Raw genomic sequence first — 24,795 nt, 5'->3', positions numbered from 1 at the left:
GTTATACTAGGTATTATACATATGAACTACTGTGACACAGCCTTTAGTAAAATACATTCAGCTTGTTTTATTTATGAACACAGTATTTCATTATTTATTTAATTGTTTTGATATAAGCTTATGTTTAACAATATACTGAATATTGATATACAGTTGAAGTCAGAAGTTTACATACACCTTGGCCAAATACATTTAAACTCAGCTTTTCACATTTCCTGACATTTAATCCTAGTAAAAATTCCCTGTCTTAGGTGAGTTAGGATCACCACTTTATTTTAAGAATGTGAAATGTCAGAATAATAGTAGAGAGAATGATTTATTTCAGCTTTTATTTCTTTCATCACATTCCCAGTGGGTCAGAAGTTTACATACACTGAATTAGTATTTAGTAGCATTGCCTTTAAATTGTTTACCTTGGGTCAGACTTTTCAGGTAGCCTTCCACAAGCTTCCCACAATAAGTTGGGTGAATTTTGTCCCATTCCTCCTGACAGAGCTGGTGTAACTGAGTCAGGTTTGTAGGCCTCCTTGCTCACACATGCTTTTTCAGTTATGCCCACAAATTTTCTATAGAATTGAAGTCAGGGCATTGTGACGGCCACTCCAATACCTTGACCTTGTTGTTCTTAAGCCATTTTCCACAACTTTGGAAGTATGGTTGGGGTCATTGTCCATTTGGAAGACCCATTTGCGACCAAGCTTTAACTTCCTGACTGATGTCTTGGGATGTTGCTTCAATGTATCCACATAATTTCTCTACCTCATGATGCCATCTATTTTGTGAAGTGCACCAGTCCCTCCTGCAGCAAAGCACCCCCACAACATGATGCCTCCACCCCCGTGCTTCATGGTTGGGATGGTGTTCTTCGGCTTGCAAGCCTCCCCCTTTTCCCTCCAAACATAATGATGGTCATTATGGCCAAACAGTTCTATTTTTGTTTTATCAGACCAGAGGACATTTCTCCGAAAAGTACAATCTTTGTCCCCATGTGCAGTTGCAAACCGTAGTCTGTCTTTTTAACAGTGGTTTTGGAGCAGTGGCTTCTTCCTTGCTGAGCGGTCTTTCAGGTAATGTCGATATAGAACTCGTTTTACTGTGGATATAGATACTTTTGTACCTGTTTCCTCCAGCATCTTCACAAGGTCCTTTGCTGTTGATCTAGGGTTGATTTTCACTTTTTGTACGAAAGTATGAAGGAGAACCCTTTCTCCTTCCTGAGCGGTATGACGGTTGCGTGGTCCCATGGTGTTTATGCTTGCGTACTATTGTTTGTACAGATGAACGTGGTACCTTCAGCCGTTTGGAAATTGCTCCCAAGGATGAACCAGGTCTACAATTTTTTTTCTGAGGTCTTGGCTGATTTCTTTTTATTTTCCCATGATGTCAAGCAAAGAGGCACTGAATATGAAGGTAGGCCTTGAAAAACATCCACAGGTACACCTCCAATTGACTCAAATGATGTCAATTAGCCTATCAGAAGCTTCTAAAGCCATTTCACCAAGCTGTTTAAAGGCACAGTCAACTTAGTGTGTGTAAACTTCTGACCCACTGGAATTGTGATACAGTGAATTATATGTGAAATAATCTGTCTGCAAACAATTGTGTCATGCACAAAGTAGATCTCCTAACCAACTTGCCAACATTATAGTTTGTTAACAAGAAATTTGTGGAGTGGTTGAAAAACAAGTTTTAATGACTCCAACCTAAGTGTATGTAAACTTCCGACTTCAACTGTATGTAATATATTTCACGTACATTTTATGTAGGACAGGGACTAACCCTTTAAAGTGAGGTTGTTCCATCAACATTTCATGTGATTTTGGGGTAGCATCACTACTGCTTCTGTCTTTGTCTGTCTCTGTTGCCATTGGAAACCCAGGTGCACTATAATGGGAAAATTATTTTCTTAGATAGCATCCTGCTAGACCCCCCCCTCTCCCCCCCACACACACACTACCACCAGACTCATAATTTTCACAGTCTTCACTCTCTCCTTGTATCAGTCCCTCATTATTTTTTGTTTTCTTTCTCTTTGTCTCATCCTTTCCTTTGGCCTTGTTCTCCAAGCTCCAGTTTCGTACCTTCTGGGACTTTAAAAGCTTTTCTCAGTTTCCTCCCTCACCCTCTCGGCCCTCCATTCTCAGCCCTTTATTTCAGCCTGCTCTCAAATATTTGAACCATAAAGAAGAGGGGAAATGGTCGCCACCGAGCCAGCGCCTTAAAAAAAGAAGAAGAAATGACACATGTATAATTAATTCAGAGGATCTTTTTAACTCAAGGTGGAAAATGTCACTCTTGGGCCATCACTCTGCTTTGATAGTGTTTTTCTGATAGTGGTGTTTCTCTGTCTCTCGGTCTCTGTGTGTGAGACACAACTAACCATTATTACTATTGTACTAGAAATCTCTAGACTATAAAACTCTTTAATTTGCCTGACCAGGTGATAAAAGTGGATTTCATTCTAATTATTCAAAACACATGCAGATGTAGGTTTAAATATGTTTTAATAACAACCTCTGCCATTCCAGTCTCTTCATTACATATTGTGATGGAAGGGGGGGGGCATTACCAAAACCCCAACCTGTGCTACGGTCTTTTGTCCTCTTCTCTGTGTCAGGAGTACACTGTGGACGTGTTCTTCCGTCAGAGCTGGATTGACGAGCGGCTGAAGTTCAACGGGCCCATGAACATCCTGCGGCTGAACAACCTGATGGCCAGTAAGATCTGGACACCCGACACCTTTTTCCACAACGGGAAGAAATCTGTGGCTCACAACATGACCATGCCCAACAAACTGCTCCGGATCATGGAGGATGGAACACTGCTGTACACCATGAGGTATCCTTAGTTTCATTAGAGCGCTAAAAGGGCTGTCGTCAGGTCTCAGACAAGGTGATGTCAGTGCAGCAGCCCACGCCAGCATTTAGATTTACTTGCTTTTGGACAGGCAGGCAGAGTCACCCTATGAAAACCACATGTACAATACATGGTCTCAGCATGGCCTGAAAACAAGGAGTGATGAGGCCATTCAAAGGAAACAAGGTTGCATAATAAAACAACAACACTGTGAGAATAGCTGTGAGATTCTGGTGTGATGTGAACTCTTGTGTCATTGTATATTTACTCAGGTTAACGGTCCAGGCAGAATGTCCCATGCACCTTGAAGATTTCCCCATGGATTCCCACTCCTGTCCACTGAAGTTTGGCAGCTGTAAGCTTATCTCCCCATTTTTGCTTTTATTTTACTCTGCAAAGAACCGATTGAGCTAGCGGCAGAACATTTTTTCTTGCTGTAGCTATGTTTAGCTGGTTGTAGCTATGTTTAGCTGGTTGTAGCTATGTTTAGCTGGTTGTAGCAATGTTTAACTGGTTGTAGCTATGTTAACTGGTTGTAGTTATGTTAACTGGTTGTAGTTATGTTAACTGGTTGTAGTTATGTTTAGATGGTTGTAGTTATGTTTAGATGGTTGTAGTTATGTTAGCTGGTTGTAGCTATGTTAGCTGGTTGTAGCTATGTTAGCTGGTTGTAGCTATGTTAGCTGGTTGTAGCTATTATTAACTGGTTGTAGCTATATTTAGCTGGTTGTAGCTATGTTAACTGGTTGTAGCTATGTTTAACTGGTTGTAGCTATGTTTAGCTGGTTGTAGCTTGTGTAGCGACCCGCACAGACAGCTGTGTGTTATGTGTTAGGCTAGGAGGTGGTTGTGTTGTACTGACCAGTACCCGGTGTTCGCGGGGTCCGACATGTCAATCAACCTGCTATCTGCCAATCACGGGAATGCCTGGAATGTTCTGATGCCGGGCATCCTGGTGGTTGGCGGAGTGGCGTGGAGGTGGGTTGGGCAGGGGGGTGGAGCATTGGAAGTTAAGACCAGGTTCAGCCTTTGTTCTCTCTCTCTTACGTCTGGGCTTCACAAGAGAAGGTCACGATTGGCTTGTGGGTTATCTGTCATCTATTTGGCGTGTGCTACGGCCCAAACAGTAGCCTGTGTAAAGTTGGTTTAATAAACCGTCAATTCGCAAACTCAAGCCTCTGTCTGGACAATTGTTCATTTATGATCTAGTCAGGTCCTTACACTATGTTTAGCTGGTTGTAGCTATGTTTAACTGGTTGTAGCTATGTTAACTGGTTTTAGCTATATTAACTGGTTGTAGCTATGTTTAGCTGGTTGTAGCTATGTTTAGCTGGTTGTAGCTATGTTTAGCTGGTTGTAGTTATGCTAACTGGTTGTAGCTATGTTTAGCTGGTTGTAGCTATGTTTAGCTGGTTGTAGCTATTTTTAGATGGTTGTAGCTATGTTTAGCTGGTTGTAGCTATTTTTAGATGGTTGTAGTTATGTTTAGATGGTTGTAGCTATGTTTAGATGGTTGTAGTTATGCTAACTGGTTGTACCTATGTTTAGCTGGTTGTAGCTATGTTAGCTGGTTGTAGCTATGTTTAACTGGTTGCCTGTGAGACTGAAACGTCTAGTTTTGGCAGGTTAATTGGATTCATTCTGAGTTCACGAGTCAAGTTCCACTATAAAAGGCTAGTGCGGGTTGTTACTGTACAAGAAAAGGTCAAGAAAAGTCTGACCTTTAAACGGCTGAAAATGTGGTCCAGACCTTCTCTTTGCCAGGATTAAGGGAACGCTTCATTACATCGGGATTTTCATAAACAGCAATATCATGTGCCTCTCTACAAAGACCTATCTGCCAAGTTCTATCGATCTTCTATCAGAAAATATTGGCTGTTTTGCATTTAATTGTGATTGAATTTCTCTCCTTTCTATGTGAAATGTAATTTTCAAATTTCACGCTAACAGATGTTGGTTGATTATTATATTTGCGTCAACATGATCAGATGTAAAGTATACCCCATGTTGTGCTGAGCACATGGCTGTGCATAATGACATAGTTGAAAGCCTACTATTCTTTGTAGATGGGGAGTTATTCTATTCACCTCTCCTTCTTTAGAGGCCCTCATAATCACTATCTGTCCCTTGTTATGTAGTGTGAACTGAATGGACATTTATTGTCTGCAGATGCCTACACAATGGCCGAGGTGACGTACATTTGGACCCGAAACGCATCAGCGTCAGTGGAGGTAGCACCAGATGGATCCAGACTGAACCAGTATCGCCTTCAGGGACAAACTGTGGGGACAGAGACCATTAAATCAAGCACTGGTAAGTCTAGACCAGAATGATCGAGATTTAGCATTCTCAAATCAAATATTCTTTAAACAAAACTCTTTGGGTGAAGGGTTGGAAAGGCAAATCAACTGGAAAATGAAAAACAACACTCACTAGTAATAGTATTTTGACTCTTAGCAGTGAGTGTGAGTTTTCAAGTTATATTTTCCCTGTATTTTACAAATGTTCCATCCTGAGAATGAATCACTGTTCCGGTAACCCGGTAACCCGGTATTTCCCGCCAAAACCGAAAGTGTCATTCAAAAGCATTATAAAGCATATTAAAAGGCTTATGTTTGGATTTGATTAAAGCTTTGATCAAAAATTCAATCCGGATGCTACCTGAGCCTGATGAGCTATATATTAAAGACCTTTAATGAGCCTAAGCCCCAAAAAAGCCCAAATTATTGTGTCGTTATCCAATATATATACAGAACCAGTCAAAAAACTATGAAATAACACACATGGAATCATGTAGTAAGCAAAAAAGTGTTTAACAAATAAATATATATATTGTATTTGAGATTCTTCAAAGTAGCCACCCGTTGGCTTGATGACAGCTTTGCACAGCTTTGCACACTCTTGGCATTCTCTCAACCAGCTTCATGAGGTAGTCACCTGGAATGTGTTTCAATTAACAGGTGTGCCTTGTTAAAAGTTAATTTGTGGAATTCATTTCCTAATGAGTTTGAGCCAATCAGTTATGTTGTGTCAAGGTAGGGTTGGTACACAGAAGATAGCCCTATTTGGTCAAATACCAAGTCCATATTATGGCAAGAAGAGCTCAAATAAGCAAAGAGAAACGACATTCCATGAAGGTCAGTCAATGCGGAAAATTTCAAGTACTTTGAAAGTTTCTTCAAGTGCAGTCACAAGAACCATCAAGCGCTATGAGGAAACTGGCTCTCACGAGGACCACCACAGGAAAGGAAGATGCAGAGGATAAAGTTCATTAGAGTTACCAGTCTCAGAAATTGCAGTCCAAATAAATGCTTCGGAGTTCAAGTAACAGACACATCTCAACATCAACTGTTCAGAGGAGACTGCGTGAATCAGGCCTTCATGGTCGAATTGCAGCAAAGAAACCACTACTAAAGGACACTAATAAGAAGAGACTTGCTTGGGCCAAGAAACACTAGCAATGGACATTAGACCAGTGTCTTTGTGAGACGCAGAGTAGGTGAACGGAGGATTTCCCTTGAATGAGTAAGTGTGTCCAAACTTTTGACTGGTACTGTATGACATAGGCTACTGAACATTAAGCATGACAGAAAAACATAAAAACTCATAGATGTAGCTAACTATATGCTCTCCTGGTTAAATAAATTAAACTAGCTCCAGTAGGCTAATCTTTTTGAGTGTGAACTGTAGTACATCAAATCAAATCAAATTTTATTTGTCACATACACATGGTTAGCAGATGATAATGCGAGTGTAGCGAAATGCTTGTGCTTCTAGTTCCGACAATGCAGTAATAAACAACAAGTAATCGAACAATTCCAAAACTACTGTCTTATACACAGTGTAAGGGGATAAAGAATATGTACATAAAGATATATGAATGAGTGATGGTACAGAGCAGCATAGGCAAGATACAGTAGATGGTATCGAGTACAGTATATACATATGAGATGAGTATGTAAACAAAGTGGCATAGTTAAAGTGGCTGGTGATACATGTATTACATAAGGATGCAGTCGATGATGTAGAGTACAGTATATACATATGCATATGAGATGAATAATGTAGGGTATGTAAACATTATATAAGGTAGCATTGTTTAAAGTGGCTCGTGATATATTTACATCATTTCCCATCAATTCCCATTATTAAAGTGGCTGGAGTTGAGTCAGTGTCAGTGTGTTGGCAGCAGCCACTCGATGTTAGTGGTGGCTGTTTAACAGTCTGATGGCCTTGAGATAGAAGCTGTTTTTCAGTCTCTCGGTCCCAGCTTTGATGCACCTGTACTGACCTCGCCTTCTGGATGATAGCGGGGTGAACAGGCTGTGGCTCGGGTGGTTGATGTCCTTGGTGATCTTTATGGCCTTCCTGTAATATCGGGTGGTGTAGGTGTCCTGGAGGGCAGGTTGTTTGCCCCCGGTGATGCGTTGTGCAGACCTCACTACCCTCTGGAGAGCCTTACGGTTGAGGGCGGAGCAGTTGCCGTACCAGGCGGTGATATAGCCCTCCAGGATGCTCTCGATTGTGCATCTGTAGAAGTTTGTGAGTGCTTTTGGTGACAAGCCGAATTTCTTCAGCCTCCTGAGGTTGAAGAGGTGCTGCTGCGCCTTCTTCACGATGCTGTCTGTGTGAGTGGACCAATTCAGTTTGTCTGTGATGTGTATGCCGAGGAACTTAAAACTTGCTACCCTCTCCACTACTGTTCCATTGATGTGGATAGGGGGGTGTTCCCTCTGCTGTTTCCTGAAGTCCACAATTATCTCCTTAGTTTTGTTGACATTGAGTGTGAGGTTATTTTCCTGACACCACACTCCGAGGGCCCTCACCTCCTCCCTGTAGGCCGTCTCGTCATTGTTGATAATCAAGCCTACCACTGTTGTGTCGTCCGCAAACTTGATGATTGAGTTAGAGGCGTGCGTGGCCACGCAGTCGTGGGTGAACAGGGAGTACAGGAGAGGGCTCAGAATGCACCCTTGTGGGGCCCCAGTGTTGAGGATCAGCGGGGAGGAGATGTTGTTGCCTACCCTCACCACCTGGGGGCGGCCCGTCAGGAAGTCCAGTACCCAGTTGCACAGGGCGGGGTTGACCCAGGGTCTTGAGCTTGATGACGAGCTTGGAGGGTACTATGGTGTTGAATGCCGAACTGTAGTCGATGAACAGCATTCTCACATAGGTATTCCTCTTGTCCAGATGGGTTAGGGCAGTGTGCAGTGTGGTTGAGATTGCATCGTCTGTGGACCTATTTGGGCGGTAAGCAAATTGGAGTGGGTCTAGGTTGTCAGGAAGGGTGGAGGTGATATGGTCCTTGACTAGTCTCTCAAAGCACTTCATGATGACGGAAGTGAGTGCTACGGGGCGGTAGTCGTTTAGCTCAGTTACCTTAGCTTTCTTGGGAACAGGAACAATGGTGGCCCTCTTGAAGCATGTGGGAACAGCAGACTGGTATAGGGATTGATTGAATATGTCCGTAAACACACCGGCCAGCTGGTCTGCGCATGCTCTGAGGGCGCGGCTGGGGATGCCGTCTGGGCCTGCAGCCTTGCGAGGGTTAACACGTTTAAATGTCTTACTCACCTCGGCTGCAGTGAAGGACAGACCGCATGTTTCCGTTGCAGGCCGTGTCAGTGGCACTGTATTGTCCTCAAAGCGGGCAAAAAAAGTTATTTAGTCTGCCTGGGAGCAAGACATCCTGGTCCGTGACTGGGCTGGATTTCTTCCTGTAGTCCGTGATTGACTGTAGACCCTGCCACATGCCTCTTGCGTCTGAGCCGTTGAATTGAGATTCTACTTTGTTTCTGTACTGACGCTTGGCTTGTTTGATAGCCTTGCGGAGGGAATAGCTGCACTGTTTGTATTCGGTCATGTTACCAGACACCTTGCCCTGATTAAAAGCAGTGGTTCGCGCTTTCAGTTTCACGCGAATGCTGCCATCAATCCACGGTTTCTGGTTAGGGAATGTTTTAATTGTTGCTATGGGAACGACATCTTCAACGCACGTTCTAATGAACTCGCACACCGAATCAGCGTATTCGTCAATATTGTTATCTTTATTTTATTTTATTTATTTCACCTTTATTTAACCAGGTAGGCTGGTTGAGAACAGGTTCTCATTTGCAACTGCGACCTGGCCAAGATAAAGCATAGCAGTGTGAACAGACAACACAGAGTTACACATGGAGTAAACAATTAACAAGTCAATAACACAGAGAAAAAAAGGGGAGTCTATATACAATGTGTGCAAAAGGCATGAGGAGGTAGGCGAATAATTACAATATTGCAGATTAACACTGGAGTGATAAATGATCACGTACAGGTAGAGATATTGGTGTGCAAAAGAGCAGAAAAGTAAATAAATAAAAACTGTGGGGATGAGGTAGGTGAAAATGGGTGTGCTATTTACCAATAGATTATGTACAGCTGCAGCGATCGGTTAGCTGCTCAGCTAGCTGATGTTTGAAGTTGGTGAGGGAGATAAAAGTCTCCAACTTCAGCGATTTTTGCGATTTGTTCCAGTCACAGGCAGCAGAGTACTGGAACGAAAGGCGGCCGAATGAGGTGTTGGCTTTAGGGATGATCAATGAGATACACCTGCTGGAGCGTGTGCTACGGATGGGTGTTGCCATCGTGACCAGTGAGCTGAGATAAGGCGGAGCTTTGCCTAGCATGGCCTTGTAGATGACCTGAAGCCAGTGGGTCTGGCGACGAATATGTAGCGAGGGCCAGCCGACTAGAGCATACAAGTCGCAGTGGTGGGTAGTATAAGGTGCTTTAGTGACAAAACGGATGGCACTGTGATAAACTGCATCCAGTTTGCTGAGTAGAGTGTTGGAAGCAATTTTGTAGATGACGTCGCCGAAGTCGAGGATCGGTAGGATAGTCAGTTTTACTAGGGTAAGCTTGGCAGCGTGAGTGAAGGAGGCTTTGTTGCGGAATAGAAAGCCGATTCTTGATTTGATTTTTGATTCGAGATGTTTGATATGGGTCTGGAAGGAGAGTTTGCAGTCTAGCCAGACACCTAGGTACTTATAGATGTCCACATATTCAAGGTCGGAACCATCCAGTGTGGTGATGCTAGTCGGGCATGCGGGTGCAGGCAGCGATCGGTTGAAAAGCATGCATTTGGTTTTACTAGCGTTTAAGAGCAGTTGGAGGCCACGGAAGGAGTGTTGTATGGCATTGAAGCTCGATTGGAGGTTAGATAGCACAGTGTCCAATGACGGGCCGAAAGTGTATACAATGGTGTCGTCTGCGTAGAGGTGGATCAGGGAATCGCCCGCAGCAAGAGCAACATCATTGATATACACAGAGAAAAGAGTCGGCCCGAGAATTGAACCCTGTGGCACCCCCATAGAGACTGCCAAAGGACCGGACAACATGCCCTCCGATTTGACACACTGAACTCTGTCTGCAAAGTAATTGGTGAACCAGGCAAGGCAGTCATCCGAAAAACCGAGGCTACTGAGTCTGCCGATAAGAATATGGTCATTGACAGGGTCGAAAAACTTGGCAAGGTCGATGAAGACGGCTGCACAGTACTGTCTTTTATCGATGGCGGTTATGATGTCGTTTAGTACCTTGAGTGTGGCTGAGGTGCACCCGTGACCGGCTCGGAAACCAGATTGCATAGCGGAGAAGGTACGGTGGGATTCGAGATGGTCAGTGACCTGTTTGTTGACTTGGCTTTCGAAGACCTTAGATAGGCAGGGCAGGATGGATATAGGTCTGTAACAATTTGGGTCCAGGGTGTCACCCCCTTTGAAGAGGGGGATGACTGCGGCAGCTTTCCAGTCCTTGGGGCTCTCAGACGATATGAAAGAGAGGTTGAACAGGCTGGTAATAGGGGTTGCGACAATGGCGGCGGATAGTTTCAGAAATAGAGGGTCCAGATTGTCAAGCCCAGCTGATTTATACGGGTCCAGGTTTTGCAGCTCTTTCAGAACATCTGCTATCTGGATTTGGGTAAAGGAGAACCTGGAGAGGCTTGGGCGAGGAGCTGCGGGGGGGCCGGAGCTGTTGGCCGAGGTAGGAGTAGCCAGGCGGAAGGCATGGCCAGCCGTTGAGAAATGCTTGTTGAAGTTTTCGATAATCATGGATTTGTCGGTGGTGACCGTGTTCCCTAGCCTCAGTGCAGTGGGCAGCTGTGAGGAGGTGCTCTTGTTCTCCATGGACTTCACAGTGTCCCAGAACTTTTTGGAGTTGGAGCTACAGGATGCAAACTTCTGCCTGAAGAAGCTGGCCTTAGCTTTCCTGACTGACTGCGTGTATTGGTTCCTGACTTCCCTGAACAGTTGCATATCGCGGGGACTGTTCGATGCTATTGCAGTCCGCCACAGGATGTTTTTGTGCTGGTCGATGGCAGTCAGGTCTGGAGTGAACCAAGGGCTGTATCTGTTCTTAGTTCTGCATTTTTTGAACGGAGCATGCTTATCTGACGCAATACGAAACATATCCCAGTCCACGTGAGGGAAGCAGTCTTGGAGTGTGGAGTCAGCTTGGTCGGACCAGCGTTGGACAGACCTCAGCGCGGGAGCCTCTTGTTTTAGTTTCTGTCTGTAGGCAGGGATCAACAAAATGGAGTCGTGGTCAGCTTTTCCGAAAGGGAGACGGGGCAGGGCCTTATATGCGCCGCGGAAGTTAGAGTAACAATGATCCAAGGTTTTTCCACCCCTGGTTGCGCAATCGATATTCTGATAAAATTTAGGGAGTCTTGTTTTCAGATTAGCCTTGTTAAAATCCCCAGCTACAATGAATGCAGCCTCCGGATAAATAGTTTCCAGTTTGCAAAGAGTTAAATAAAGTTCGTTCAGAGCCATCGATGTGTCTGCTTGGGGGGGGATATATACGGCTGTGATTATAATTGAAGAGAATTCTCTTGGTATATAATGCGGTCTACATTTGATTGTGAGGAATTCTAAATCAGGCGAACAGAAGGATTTGAGTTCCTGTATGTTTCTTTCATCACACCATGTCTCGTTAACCATAAGGCATACGCCCCCGCCCCTCTTCTTACCAGAAAGATGTTTGTTTCTGTCGGCGCGATGCGTGGAGAAACCCGTTGGCTGCACCGCCTCGGATAGCGTCTCTCCAGTGAGCCATGTTTCCGTGAAGCAAAGAACGTTACAGTCTCTGATGTCCCTCTGGAATGCTACCCTTGCTCGGATTTCATCAACCTTGTTGTCAAGAGACTGGACATTGGCAAGAAGAATGCTAGGGAGTGGTGCACGGTGTGCCCGTCTCCGGAGTCTGACCAGAAGACCGCCTCGTTTCCCTCTTTTTCGGAGTCGTTTTTTTGGGTCGTTGCAAGGGATCCATTCCGTTGTCCTGTTTGTAAGGCAGAACACAGGATCCGCGTCGCGAAAAACATATTCTTGGTCGTACTGATGGTAAGTTGACGCTGATCTTGTATTCAGTATTTCTTCTCGACTGTATGTAATGAAACCTAAGATGACCTGGGGTACTAATGTAAGAAATAACACGTAAAAAAAAACAAAAAACTGCATAGTTTCCTAGGAACGCGAAGCGAGGCGGCCATCTCTGTCGGCCCGGGCAATATGTATGTATGTATGTATGTATGTATGTATGTATGTATGTATGTATGTATGTATGTATGTATGTATGTATGTATGTATGTATGTATGTATGTATGTATGTATGTATGTATGTATGTATGTATGTATGTATGTATGTATGTATGTATGTATGTATGTATGTATGTATGTATGTATGTATGTATGTATGTATGTATGTTAAACCATGATAAAGTAGAGGAGAACATGGGATTCCGGTGGAGCACATGAGGCCAAATATAGGATATCGAATTTTGATTTGAATTTTGAAATCTAATAGGGCCTATTTGTACAATTCGTAGTCTGACACATATATCAAATCAAATGTGTCACATGTGTTTATTGCGGGTGTAGCGAAATGATTGTGTTTCTAGCTCCAACAGTGCAGTGATATCTAAGTAATATCTAACAATGCACACAATATAATGTAAAGGAATGGAATTAAGAATATATAAATATTTGGATGAGCAATGTCAGATCAGCACAGACTAAGATACAGTAGAATAAGATAGATTACAGTATATACAGTATATACATATGAGATGAGTAAGGCAAAATGTGTAAACATTTTTAAAGTGACTAGTATTCCATTATTAATTGATTTCAAGTCTATGTATATAGGGCGGCAGCCTCTAATGTGCTAGTGATGGTTATTTAGATAGAGACTGAAAAACAGTTTCTCGGTCCCAGCTTTGATGCACCTGTACTAACATTGTCTTCTGTATGATAGCAGGGTGAACAGGCAGTGGCCCAGGTTGTTGTTGTCCTTGATGATCTTTTTGGCCTTCCTGTGACATCAGGTGCTGTGGGGGTGCTGGAGGGCAGGTAGTTTGCCCCCGGTGATGCGTTGGGCAGACTGCACCACCCTCTGGAGAGCCCTGCGGTTGTGGGCGGTGCAGTTGCTGTACCAGGCTGTGATACAGCCCGACAGGATGCTCTTAATTGTGCATCTGGAAATATTTGTGAGGGTTTTAGGTGCCAAGCCAAATTTCTTCTGCCTCCTGAGGTTGAAGAGGTACTGTTGCACCTTCTTCAGCACACTGTCTGTGTGCTGTATTGCTGGCACACTGTTGGCTGCAGTATTTAACATTCAGCAAATGCGAGCTGGCACACCTGTTCAAATAATCTATTGGTATAAGAAATGCGAGAAAAAAAAATATATCTAGCAAGCTATTCTAGTCTAGCTTTTCCTCCATGGGATGCCAAGAGCTAAGCAGCGTTTTTTAAGGAGAGACCAGCGGAGCACAGGTGTTTGCGTATTGAGCAAGAGGAAGCTATAAATTAGAAGCTTATTATGCATTATCCATCATTAATTATATAAATATATTATAAATATATTATATAAATTAATTTATATTAATTATATAAATATTAGGCTAATACTGCATTGTAAATAAGGTATTTCTGTTTTGTATTATTCATAAATTTGCTCATCTTTCTAAGAACCTGTTTTCACTTTGGCATTACGGGGTATTGTGTGTAGATTATGGAGGCGGGGTAGCCTAGTGGTTAGAGTGTTGGACTAGCAACCGAAAGGTTGCAAGTTCGAATCCCCGAGCTGACAAGGTGCAAATCTGTCGTTCTGCCCCTGAACAGGCATTTAACCCACTGTTCCTAGGCCGTCATTGAAAATAAGAATTTGTTCTTAACTGACTTGCCTAGTAAAATAAAGGTCAAAATTAAATTGAATCTATTTTAGAATAAAGCTATGTAAAGTAACACATGTGGAAAAGTCAAGTCTGAATAGTTTCCTAATGCACTGTACAGTATATCAATCTAGAACAGGATTATCTGTGATGCAATTTGAATGGATTTGATGGAGCGAGAGAAAGACTGCGAGAGAGTGCTCACGCGTGCAATGATATTAAATTAATAGTCTATTTTAAAAACTATTCAGCTGCAATAAAAAAAACATCTTTCCAATTAAAAAACAAGGTAACCACTGAAAGCCAGATGGAGATGGGTCAATGATATGTGCATTTGTTCTTTATATTATAGACTATGGTGAATTTTTTTTTGTCCTACCTGTCACAAGAAAAAACGTTACCATGATGAGATAATAGATACGTCCATTGTGAACTGCCCTTCAATCTGAGATGGGCTGTCTGTCCCCACCCTGAGCGTTGATGATTCATCATGCGGAGGTTGTAGAGAAGACCTTGCATATAATTTAACAGTTCCATTTCACATCATGCTGTTCATATAAATAATTTACCGGTTTCTCGCAGTTATTTATCATGGGAAACGGGAGTGGTTTTGGGCAGTAAATCATGGTAAATCTCGGTAACCGGGTTCCCACCATTCAACCCTAGTCTAGACCAGTAGCCACTACTGGATCTGAGCAGAGACAATCTCTTTAACCACGTGTAAAAAGATAAAATTATCACACACATTCTCATCTGTATATTTTCTACTCATTCCCTCTCTGCAGGTGAATACACTGTCATGACGGCCCACTTCCACCTGAAGAGGAAGATTGGCTACTTTGTGATCCAGACCTACCTGCCCTGCATCATGACGGTCATCCTCTCCCAGGTCTCCTTCTGGCTCAACCGAGAGTCTGTACCCGCCAGAACTGTCTTTGGTGAGCACTTCAAATCATCGCTTTCAAACACAATTATTTACTCATAGCAGATAGCAATTACTGCCACAAGATTTTGTCTTCAGTCAGGCAGAATATGTTTTCCCATGTAGTCAAGTAAAACATATTCTTCCACTGTCGTCTCTGCTCTTTATTGGTTAGGTCACGAGTGCTCCTCAACGGTCAGGTCAAACACATTGATGGTCAAGTCAAACACATCCTATGTTCCAATTTTCAAACAACGCTTGTTAGATGGTCAGGTCAAAAACCTACCTGTTAATCTACAGTCAGGTTAAACACCTGTTAATCTACTGTCAGGTCAGACACATGTTACTCTACAGTCAGGTCAAAAATCTACCTGTTACTCTACAGTCAGGTCAAAAACCTACCTGTCAATCTACAGTCAGGTCAAACACCTGTTACTCTACAGTCAGGTCAAACACCTGTTACTCTACAGTCAGGTCAAACACCTGTTACTCTACAGTCAGGTCAAACACCTACCTGTTACTCTACAGTCAGGTCAAACACCTACCTGTTACTCTACAGTCAGGTCAAACACCTACCTGTTACTCTACATTCAGGTCAAACACCTACCTGTTACTCTACAGTCAGGTCAAACACCTACCTGTTACACTACAGTCAGGTCAAACACCCGTTAATCTACAGTCAGGTCAAACACCTGTTACTCTACAGTCAGGTCAAACACCTGTTACTCTACAGTCAGGTCAAACACCTGTTACTCTACAGTCAGGTCAAACACCTGTTAATCTACAGTCAGGTCAAACCCCTGCCTGTCAATCTACAGTCAGGTCAAACACCTGTTAATCTACAGTCAGGTCAAACACCTGTTAATCTACAGTCAGGTCAAACCCCTACCTGTCAATCTACAGTCAGGTCAAACACATGTTACTCTACAGTCAGGTCAAACACCTGTTACTCTACAGTCAGGTCAAACACCTGTTACTCTACAGTCAGGTCAAACACCTACCTGTTACTCTACAGTCAGGTCAAACACCTACCTGTTACTCTACAGTCAGGTCAAACACCTACCTGTTACTCTACAGTCAGGTCAAACACCTACCTGTTACTCTACAGTCAGGTCAAACACCTACCTGTTACACTACAGTCAGGTCAAACACCTGTTAATCTACAGTCAGGTCAAACACCTGTTACTCTACAGTCAGGTCAAACACCTGTTACTCTACAGTCAGGTCAAACACCTGTTACTCTACAGTCAGGTCAAACACCTGTTAATCTACAGTCAGGTCAAACACCTGTTAATCTACAGTCAGGTCAAACCCCTACCTGTCAATCTACAGTCAGGTCAAACACCTGTTAATCTACAGTCAGGTCAAACACCTGTTAATCTACAGTCAGGTCAAACCCCTACCTGTCAATCTACAGTCAGGTCAAACACCTGTTAATCTACAGTCAGGTCAAACACCTACCTGTCAATCTACAGTCAGGTCAAACACCTGTTACTCTACAGTCAGGTCAAACACCTGTTACTCTACAGTCAGGTCAAACACCTACCTGTTACTCTACAGTCAGGTCAAACACCTACCTGTTACTCTACATTCAGGTCAAACACCTACCTGTTACTCTACAGTCAGGTCAAACACCTACCTGTTACTCTACAGTCAGGTCAAACACCTGTTAATCTACAGTCAGGTCAAACACCTGTTACTCTACAGTCAGGTCAAACACCTGTTCGTAGATCAGAGCCTGTTCAACATTTTTCTTTGATTTGTAGTCACATGATGCACATATTGTACAGAGAGCCCCATGAAATGTAGAAGCTCAGACTGAACTAGTCTCTCGTAATTAGGGGGTGTTAAATATATATGCCATTTAGCAGACGCTTTTATCCAAAGCGACTTACAGTCATGTGTGCATACATTCTACGTATGGGTGGTCCCGGGAATCGAACCCACTATCCTGGCGTTACAAGCGCCATGCTCTACCAACTGAGCTACAGAAGGACCAGGGTAATTGTTTATGTATTTATTTTTTATGTAAGCTTTATTTAACTAGGCAAGTTAGTTAAGAACAAATTATTATTTACAATGACGGCCTACCAAAAGGAAAAAGGTCTCCTGCGGGGATGGGGGCTGGGATTAAAACACTACCAGGGCATCACAGACGAGGGGAGCAAACCAAGAGGTCACACTGACGAGCCCTCAGCATGCTTATTACAAGAAGCCCAGTCTACCGCAAAGTTTAAAAAAAGCCTAGATCCATACAGTATATCCCATTTGGACCTGAGGCCCGAGGTCTCTAACGAGGGGCTTCTATACACTATCTCTGTCTGCTCCATAATGTAGATTCCCCTCATATAATCAGGGCTAATTAGGCGTATTAAGGATCACTTATTCTAAATACCCTTGGTTGCAACTAAACAGCCCCCATATAAAAACAACTTTAACCATTTTCTCTTTATATGCTTTGATTTTGGTTAAAATGATTGTAGAATAATGGGTAGAGATAGTCTACCCATTAATGGAACAGATTTGTTTTTCTTTGAATACTTTTATATTATGAGCTTGGTCTTTTCTTATTGTTGACATTTTGGGGTCAACTCACCATACACATTCAACAACTGCAGGACTTTCAGTCTATTCTTTTAACCTGTTCACAATTCTCCCTCAGTTTTCCAGTGCATCGAACACATTGATTACTATTCTGAACATGTTCAGTGGTAATTCTCGTGAGTCACTCGTTGAGACAGTCTATCTATTCGTGCAAGGTTATTAAAGATTTCATATTCAGATACTCACTGGTAAATCCAGACATTTCTGAGGGGCCAAAGAACTGTGGCTGATTTCTCGTTCTCTTCATTGTGATTTGGTACACATCTTCCTTCTCTCCCTTCCCATTCTACACCGAAAGAATGAACAGGTGTCATGAAGTTGTAATGAATATGATATAAAGGCACACTCTGTAACCTGTCTCCTCCTGTGGTAGCTAGGAATGAATTACATAAACAATTAAGAAAACAATTTCTTGCAAATGTTGTTTGACTTTCTCCTGTCAAATATCTCACAAATACACTGTAACAGGAAGGGCTCGATTCAATCCGTAGTTGTCACGGCTGGCTAGGTGTGTAGAGGGGAATCAGGCGCAGAGAGGTCCAGGGGAAAGATGCACTTTAATGCGGCACCAAAAGTAAATGCCCAACACGCAGGGCCCAACACGTACCACCCCCAACCCCTGACGCGCGGCACCCGCAGCGCGCCGCCACCGGCCTCGAGGGCGGCCCGGAGGGCGAGGCGCCGGGCGATCCAGGTAGAGGCGGTGGAAATCTCTCAGGGGTGAAGGGTCCAAAATGTCCCCCACCGGTACCCAGCACCTCTCCTCCGGACCGTACCCCTCCCAGTCCACAAGGTACTGTAGACCCCTCACCCGGCGTCTCGAGTCCAGAATGGTACGTACTGTGTACGCCAGGGACCCCCCGATGTCCAGAGGGGGTGGAGGGACCCCAGGCACCTCACCTTCTTAGGGGACCAGCCACCACCGGCCTGAGGAGAGACACATGAATCGAGGGGTTAATACGATAATAAGTAGGAAGTTGTACCCTATAACACACTCCGTTTATCCTCCCCAGGACTTTAAATGACCCCACACACTGCGGCCCCAGCTTCCGGCAGGGCAGGCGGAGGGACAGGTTTCGGGTCGAGAGCAAGACCCGGTCCCCCGGTGCGAACATGGGGGCCTCACTGCAGTGCTGGTCAGCGCTCTTCTTCTGCCGTTCCCCAGCCAGTCTCAACAATTCCTGGATGGCTTTCCAGGTGTCCTTTGAGCGCTGAACCCATTCCTCCACCGCAGGAGCTTCGGTCTGGCTCTGATGCCATGGGGCCAGGACCGGCTGGTAGCCCAAAACACACTGGAAGGGAGAAATGTTAGTCGAGGAGTGGCGAAGGGAGTTCCGAGCGAGCTCTGCCCAAGGAACATACCTCGCCCTCTCCCCTGGCCGGTCCCGGCAATACGACCGCAGAAACATGCCCACATCCTGGTTTACTCGCTCCACCTGCCCATTACTCTCGGGGTGGAAACCCGAGGTCAAGCTGACCGAGACCCCCAGCCTCTCCATAAACGCCCTCCAAACTCTGGACATGAACTAGGGACCCCGATCAGAGACGATGTCCTCAGGCACCCCGTGGTGCCGGAAGACATGGGGAAACAGAGCCTCCGTAGTCTGCAGGGCCGTAGGGAGACCTGGCAACAGGCAACAAGGTCCAGAGCACAAACAACACCAACGACACAACGTGAACATCTAAATAATCCTGCACAACAAAGGGGCGGGTTCCACACGCTAAATAGGGAAGCAAATCCAGCACACACAAAATAGGGAAGCAAATCCAGCACACACAAAATAGGAACAGGTGTAACAAATGAGACAAAACTAACCGAAAAGAAAAAGGGATCGGTGGCGGCTAATAGGCCGGTGACGACGACCGCCGAGCACCAACTGAACAGGCGGGGGAGCCAACTTCAGCGGGAGTCGTGATAGTAGTGCTGAAGATCCGCGCTACAGCGCATTTTAAATCCAAAGGCAATGTTACCGTGTTCGCTGAGATTGCATTAACGGTAAACACTGAGTATGTCGGATCAATCGGAAAATAACTTTACATTTCAATCACGCTATAACTTGGCCCTTTAGCACTATAGATTGATCCCTAAGTTTACCATCAGCATGCTAATAGATAACATTATGTCATGTATCATGTCATGTAGGTGTTGGGAATGGCTAGATAGGGCTTAACGCAAAGGCCATCTAAAGTAAAGTGTTTCATTTAGAACTTGTTCCTTGTTGTCTCTGTTTTATGATGTCGGACTGTGGTATTGTCCTGGTTAAATTATTAATGCAGGTACCACTTCCAGCCTCTGAAACACATCCCCACAGGCTGTTTGATCCTCGCAATCGGGGGATTGTTATTTTACCCCGTTAGCCTGCTTGATGTTGTTTGATGTAGTTTCATGTTCCCTCAAATGGAATGAAAAAAGAGCAAAAGAACGTATCAGTCAGCAGCCATGTGGGAAAAAAATACCTCCATTCTTTCACTTTCAGTGTCATCTTAGTCATAGAGGTTTGAAGGAGGAAATGACGGACAACTCCCTGTTTAATTATATGCATGTGTCTGCTGCAAAAGTTTTCCGGGTTTGTTTGTTCTGTCTCCTTCTCCTGCAATGCAGTAATCTAAATGCATTTTTTCTTTCTCAAAATACCACAGAATCTTCCACAAGAATAAGCTTTTTCAATGTGGATGGAAATACCATTGTCTTTTACACAATAGAAAAACAAGTACTACAGTACTCTTCTCTTACCGTAGATGGAATCACTATTGTGAATCATTGAAATTAATTTACTGTCAACATTTTTGATCAGCTTGTGGTCTACATTTTCTAAGAACTGTTGTCTTTTGGTTTTCTTGTCCTGTAATGACACAGGTGTGACCACTGTGCTCACTATGACGACTCTCAGTATCAGTGCCCGTAACTCTCTGCCGAAGGTGGCCTACGCCACGGCCATGGATTGGTTCATTGCCGTGTGCTACGCCTTCGTGTTCTCTGCCCTCATCGAGTTTGCTACCGTCAACTACTTCACCAAAAGAGGCTGGGCCTGGGATGGCAAAAGTGTGGTGAACGTCAAGGTAACTATGGCAACCACACTGACCACTGACGTATTGTGCTTGGAGCTGTTCATTAAATTGAGTGTCACATGCAATCCTGCATTTGAGTTAAGAACACTGCATCTTTATCACTCTACTGAAATTCACTAACCGCAGTTTCCATTTGGGGATGTGACAAGAGGCATGTGTAAAACAAGTGAACAACAGCTGTTAAGACAAATAACAATTGGAACAATATCATACATTCAGTTAATGTACAGATTAAATGTAAATGTAAAGGAAACGCACAAAGATGAAGCATAGAAGTAGATGAATTAAACTCGAAGCAAGCTGTCTAGTACTCAGAAGTGTTCGCCTCGTTGAATATCCATGTTGTGATATTGAATCTAAAGCGGTATTTTATTAAAAGAGGGAGGGATGACAGAAATGGAAGATAAAAGGAGATGGGGAACTGCATGTGTGTGCTTCAAACGCAGAGGAGAAAGGCAGAAAGGATCTGTGATCTCTCAAGGAGGAGACAGTTGATACAGTTATGTCACGTTCGTTATAAGGATCGGACCAAGGCGCAGCGTGGTATGCGTACATTCTTATTTATTTAAAGAATGAACACTGAACAAACTAACAAAATGAACCGTGACGCTATGCAAACGAGTGCTAACAGGCAACTACACATAGACAAGATCCCACAAACACCAAAGGGAAATGGCTACCTAAATATGATCCCCAATCAGAGACAACAATAAACAGCTGTCTCTGATTGGGAACCATATCAGGCCAACATAGAATTACAAAAACCCCTAGACATACAAAAACCCCTAGACATACAAAAACCCTAGACATACAAAAACCCTAGACAATACAAAAACCCTAGACAATACAAACTAGCGTACCCACCCTAGTCACACCCTGACCTAACCAAAATATAAAGAAAACAGATATCTCAGGTCAGGGCGTGACAAGTTAAGCCAGATAATTATGTGACAGCAACAATCACATTCCGTAAGTAGTTCTGATTTCAGCTCATTCTTTTCCCAGCCTATCTGATAATTACACTTTCTATCCACAGCTCACATACTCAGAGAAAAGGGTGTGACATTGAAAGTGATGGCTGTGTTTTTACTTCAGAATAACTATTATTATCTGTGCTGGTTGTAGCCATACATATATCCTGCCACAATACATATTTGACAAGTGGGGCCAATTAAAATGGTCATGAGAGACTTCAAAGAGATTCACAATCCTTGAGGACCTCAAAGGTACTGTACATTTCAATCCAAATTGATATTCAGATGAAACCCATAAGGTTTAACAGGATATTTAACAGATGAGACACTTTTTGATGGTTAATAAGGCAGAATCATAATTACTGTGAAGTAGCTATAGGCTACTTACTGTACAACAGATGTGCTCCATTTTCATACATGACTAATTATTACAGTGTCTCAGAGTGACATTAAAATCCCATTGTGAGGTATTGCCTCTCAAGTCAAGTAGACGTGGAGTGTTGTACTTTTGATCTCCAGTCCCTGTCTCACACCTTGTTGAGGTGAGCTCTTAGCTGTGTGAGAGGTACTGAGAAAACCATCACCATGATCTAGTAACAATCAAACACTTGAAGGATCAGGAAGCCGTCATAACACTGTCTCAGAGTATCATCTCCTGCTTTTAGTGCCTCTCATTTTCTTGCAAACATCCCCAAAGTCTCTAATGTGTATTTTATTTCTCTCCTCAGCAGAAGAAGGAGGCGTCCGCCATGAAGAAGAACAACGCCTATGCCGTTGCTGTGGCAAACTATGCCCCAAACGTCACCAAGGACCAAAGTGGTCTGCCCACCATCTCCAAGAGCGCCACCTCTGACCCTAACAAGGCCAAGCCAGAGGTCAAGCCAGAGCAGAACAAGAAGACCTTCAACAGCGTCAGCAAAATCGACCGTATGTCCCGGATTATGTTCCCCGTGCTCTTCGGCGGTTTCAACCTGGTCTACTGGGCCACCTACCTGAACAGAGAACCAGTCATAAAGGACATGGTCCCGTCCAAATGAGTACAAAATATTTATTTTGCAAAGAGACAGGACTCACTTTATGCTGCCGGCCCATGACTGAGGATCTGTGTGTGAGTTAGGCTACATGGAGCTGTGGCATGCACTGGAGTCAGTATGATTGCTTTCTATTGCAGGTGCATTCATTACAAGGAGATAGGCGGGTAAATTTTTAACAATTTTCTAGTTAAATTGTCATTTATACTTATAAAAGAGGTTAACATTAACTTTAAAGTGGTGTAAGGATTTTATATTTATATAAAGAAAGAAACCTCTGATGCTTTATCTAACTTCTATTTGAGGTTCTGATTAATGAACCTTAAAGAAAACAACTGCCATGATTCAATCAACACAAGAACTAGTGACCAAATCCTTATTATAACCCTTTATTGAAGACTCCTGTATTAGAAAGCACAGACACCAATTTCCTGTTTTTGTTTCATTATTAACCCTCACCATGCCCATCATATCTTACATACTGTACATGTTCACGCTTGAGCTTTTCTTTATGTTTATTGTCTCAATTCACACATTGGAAGGAAATGTTGCACCATTTTATCATCACACAGGTACACACAAGTGAGTGTTGATCCTGCAGGTCCCTACAGTACACCGCTAGACTCACCATGAGTTCAGGGATGGATGAAGGCTCACTGTTCTTATCGTAGCTTTTGTAATGAATCACAGGCTCTAAGACACTGACAGAGGGCAGTGGATGGACACAACGTGTATGTGAAACTTGCAGGAATGTACTGTGTGCCAATATGTAATATCATATGTAATATTGATGTTTTGTATTTACAGATTCATTTAATGACTTTATCAAGTACATGATTTCCTTTGTTTCCAATTTCATGAGCAATGTAGCCTTCTTCTCTGATGTAGATCAAAGGACCCAAATACATCATGTTAAATGCTTTACATTTGGTGATATCAAGTTCATCAAGTAACACTTTATTTAGTATTGCACAGTTTGTTAACAATTAAGTTAATTCATGGGTTCTTATTTTTTTGTATATTTTGTGTGATTGAGGGCATCGAGGTTGTCTCTATTGATCACTCTTTCAACTCCATCATATGATCACATTTCTGTTTTAGCCATGGGTGAGGGCACTATACCATGGTATTTCTGTTGTAAGTAAATATGTAGTTTAGTGGAAATTGTTACTGTGTTGTACACAAATTTGGTATATTTAAAGATGTGGCACAAAATAGAAAATAAAAAAATACATGTTTATTGTCACACACCAGCTAGGTGCAGTGAAATGTGTTGCTTTACATGGTCGGCCATAGTCCCCTTGAACTGAACAGGTGTTTCTTGCGGTGTCCCGTGAGTTACCATTACCATATTAATGGCATTACAGTTTGACATGGCAGCGATAACAAAACAAATCCAATGAAAAATATCTATCATGAGCTGTAACAACTAGATACCCTATGTTATTGCCTTAGGTGTCTATTTATATGGTGTTGTGGTGTCTCTCTTGTCGTGATGTGTGTTTTGTCCTAAATTGTATTTTTAATCCCAGCTCCCAGCCCCCATCCCCGCCCGAGGCCTTTTGCCTTTTGGTAGGCCGTCATTGTAAATAAGAATTTGTTCTTAACTGACTTGCCTAGTTAAATAAATAACAAATCAAAATTCTTCAATGGTAATTAGGTGCCAAATTGTGGAGATTTTCCAACCGTAACATTTCAAATAGATATGATACAGAAACGTTAGAAGTGACTCAATGAATGGTGGTGAATTGAGCTCCCCTATTAAGGATTTAGTCAGCGTTCTCACACAGTAGCCTGGAGCTTCCCTCTGATTAATCAGATAACAAGACATGTGAGGACATCCTCCTTTAAACTATTGGTTTCAGTTAAACAGACAGTAGTTATTTTTCACTTGACTTGAGGAGGCCGTACACAGAGCCTACATAACACTGCCATACGAGTGACATAATGCCTGAGGATTGATAATGTCATACTTATGCCAGTAGACAATGGCTGAATTCACAATACTTTTATTTGAAGCTGCCTGAAGGCAAGTGTTAACCTAGCATGTCCAGTAATATGACCTGGTGTTACCAACCTGACCTCTGCCCTTGCCTGTCCTTGACTGTTACTGGTTTCGTGCCACTT

General features: G+C 43.2%; 1 protein-coding gene across 2 annotated transcripts in view; it reads left to right on the top strand.

The window, feature by feature from the left end:
* Window positions 1-23,921, top strand: part of LOC124046566 (gamma-aminobutyric acid receptor subunit alpha-2-like) — a 28,937-nt gene extending 5,016 nt beyond the window's left edge. Inside the window, exons 5-10 of one of the 2 annotated variants that reach the window (XM_046367083.1) lie at window positions 2,618-2,838; window positions 3,129-3,211; window positions 5,026-5,169; window positions 14,854-15,006; window positions 20,452-20,654; window positions 22,369-23,921. In XM_046367083.1, the coding sequence (XP_046223039.1) occupies window positions 2,618-2,838; window positions 3,129-3,211; window positions 5,026-5,169; window positions 14,854-15,006; window positions 20,452-20,654; window positions 22,369-22,674 (1,110 nt within the window). In that variant the 3' untranslated portion in view covers window positions 22,675-23,921. Of the gene's footprint in view, window positions 1-2,617; window positions 2,839-3,128; window positions 3,212-5,025; window positions 5,170-14,853; window positions 15,007-20,451; window positions 20,655-22,365 lie in introns of both variants that reach the window. The other variant, XM_046367082.1, reaches the window with a different exon arrangement.
* Window positions 23,922-24,795: the final 874 nt, after the last annotated feature.

Source organism: Oncorhynchus gorbuscha, linkage group LG10, assembly GCF_021184085.1.
Source record: "Oncorhynchus gorbuscha isolate QuinsamMale2020 ecotype Even-year linkage group LG10, OgorEven_v1.0, whole genome shotgun sequence".
In the NCBI taxonomy this organism is placed as follows: Eukaryota; Metazoa; Chordata; class Actinopteri; order Salmoniformes; family Salmonidae; genus Oncorhynchus; species Oncorhynchus gorbuscha.
This window is presented reverse-complemented; position numbering and strand designations above follow the sequence as displayed.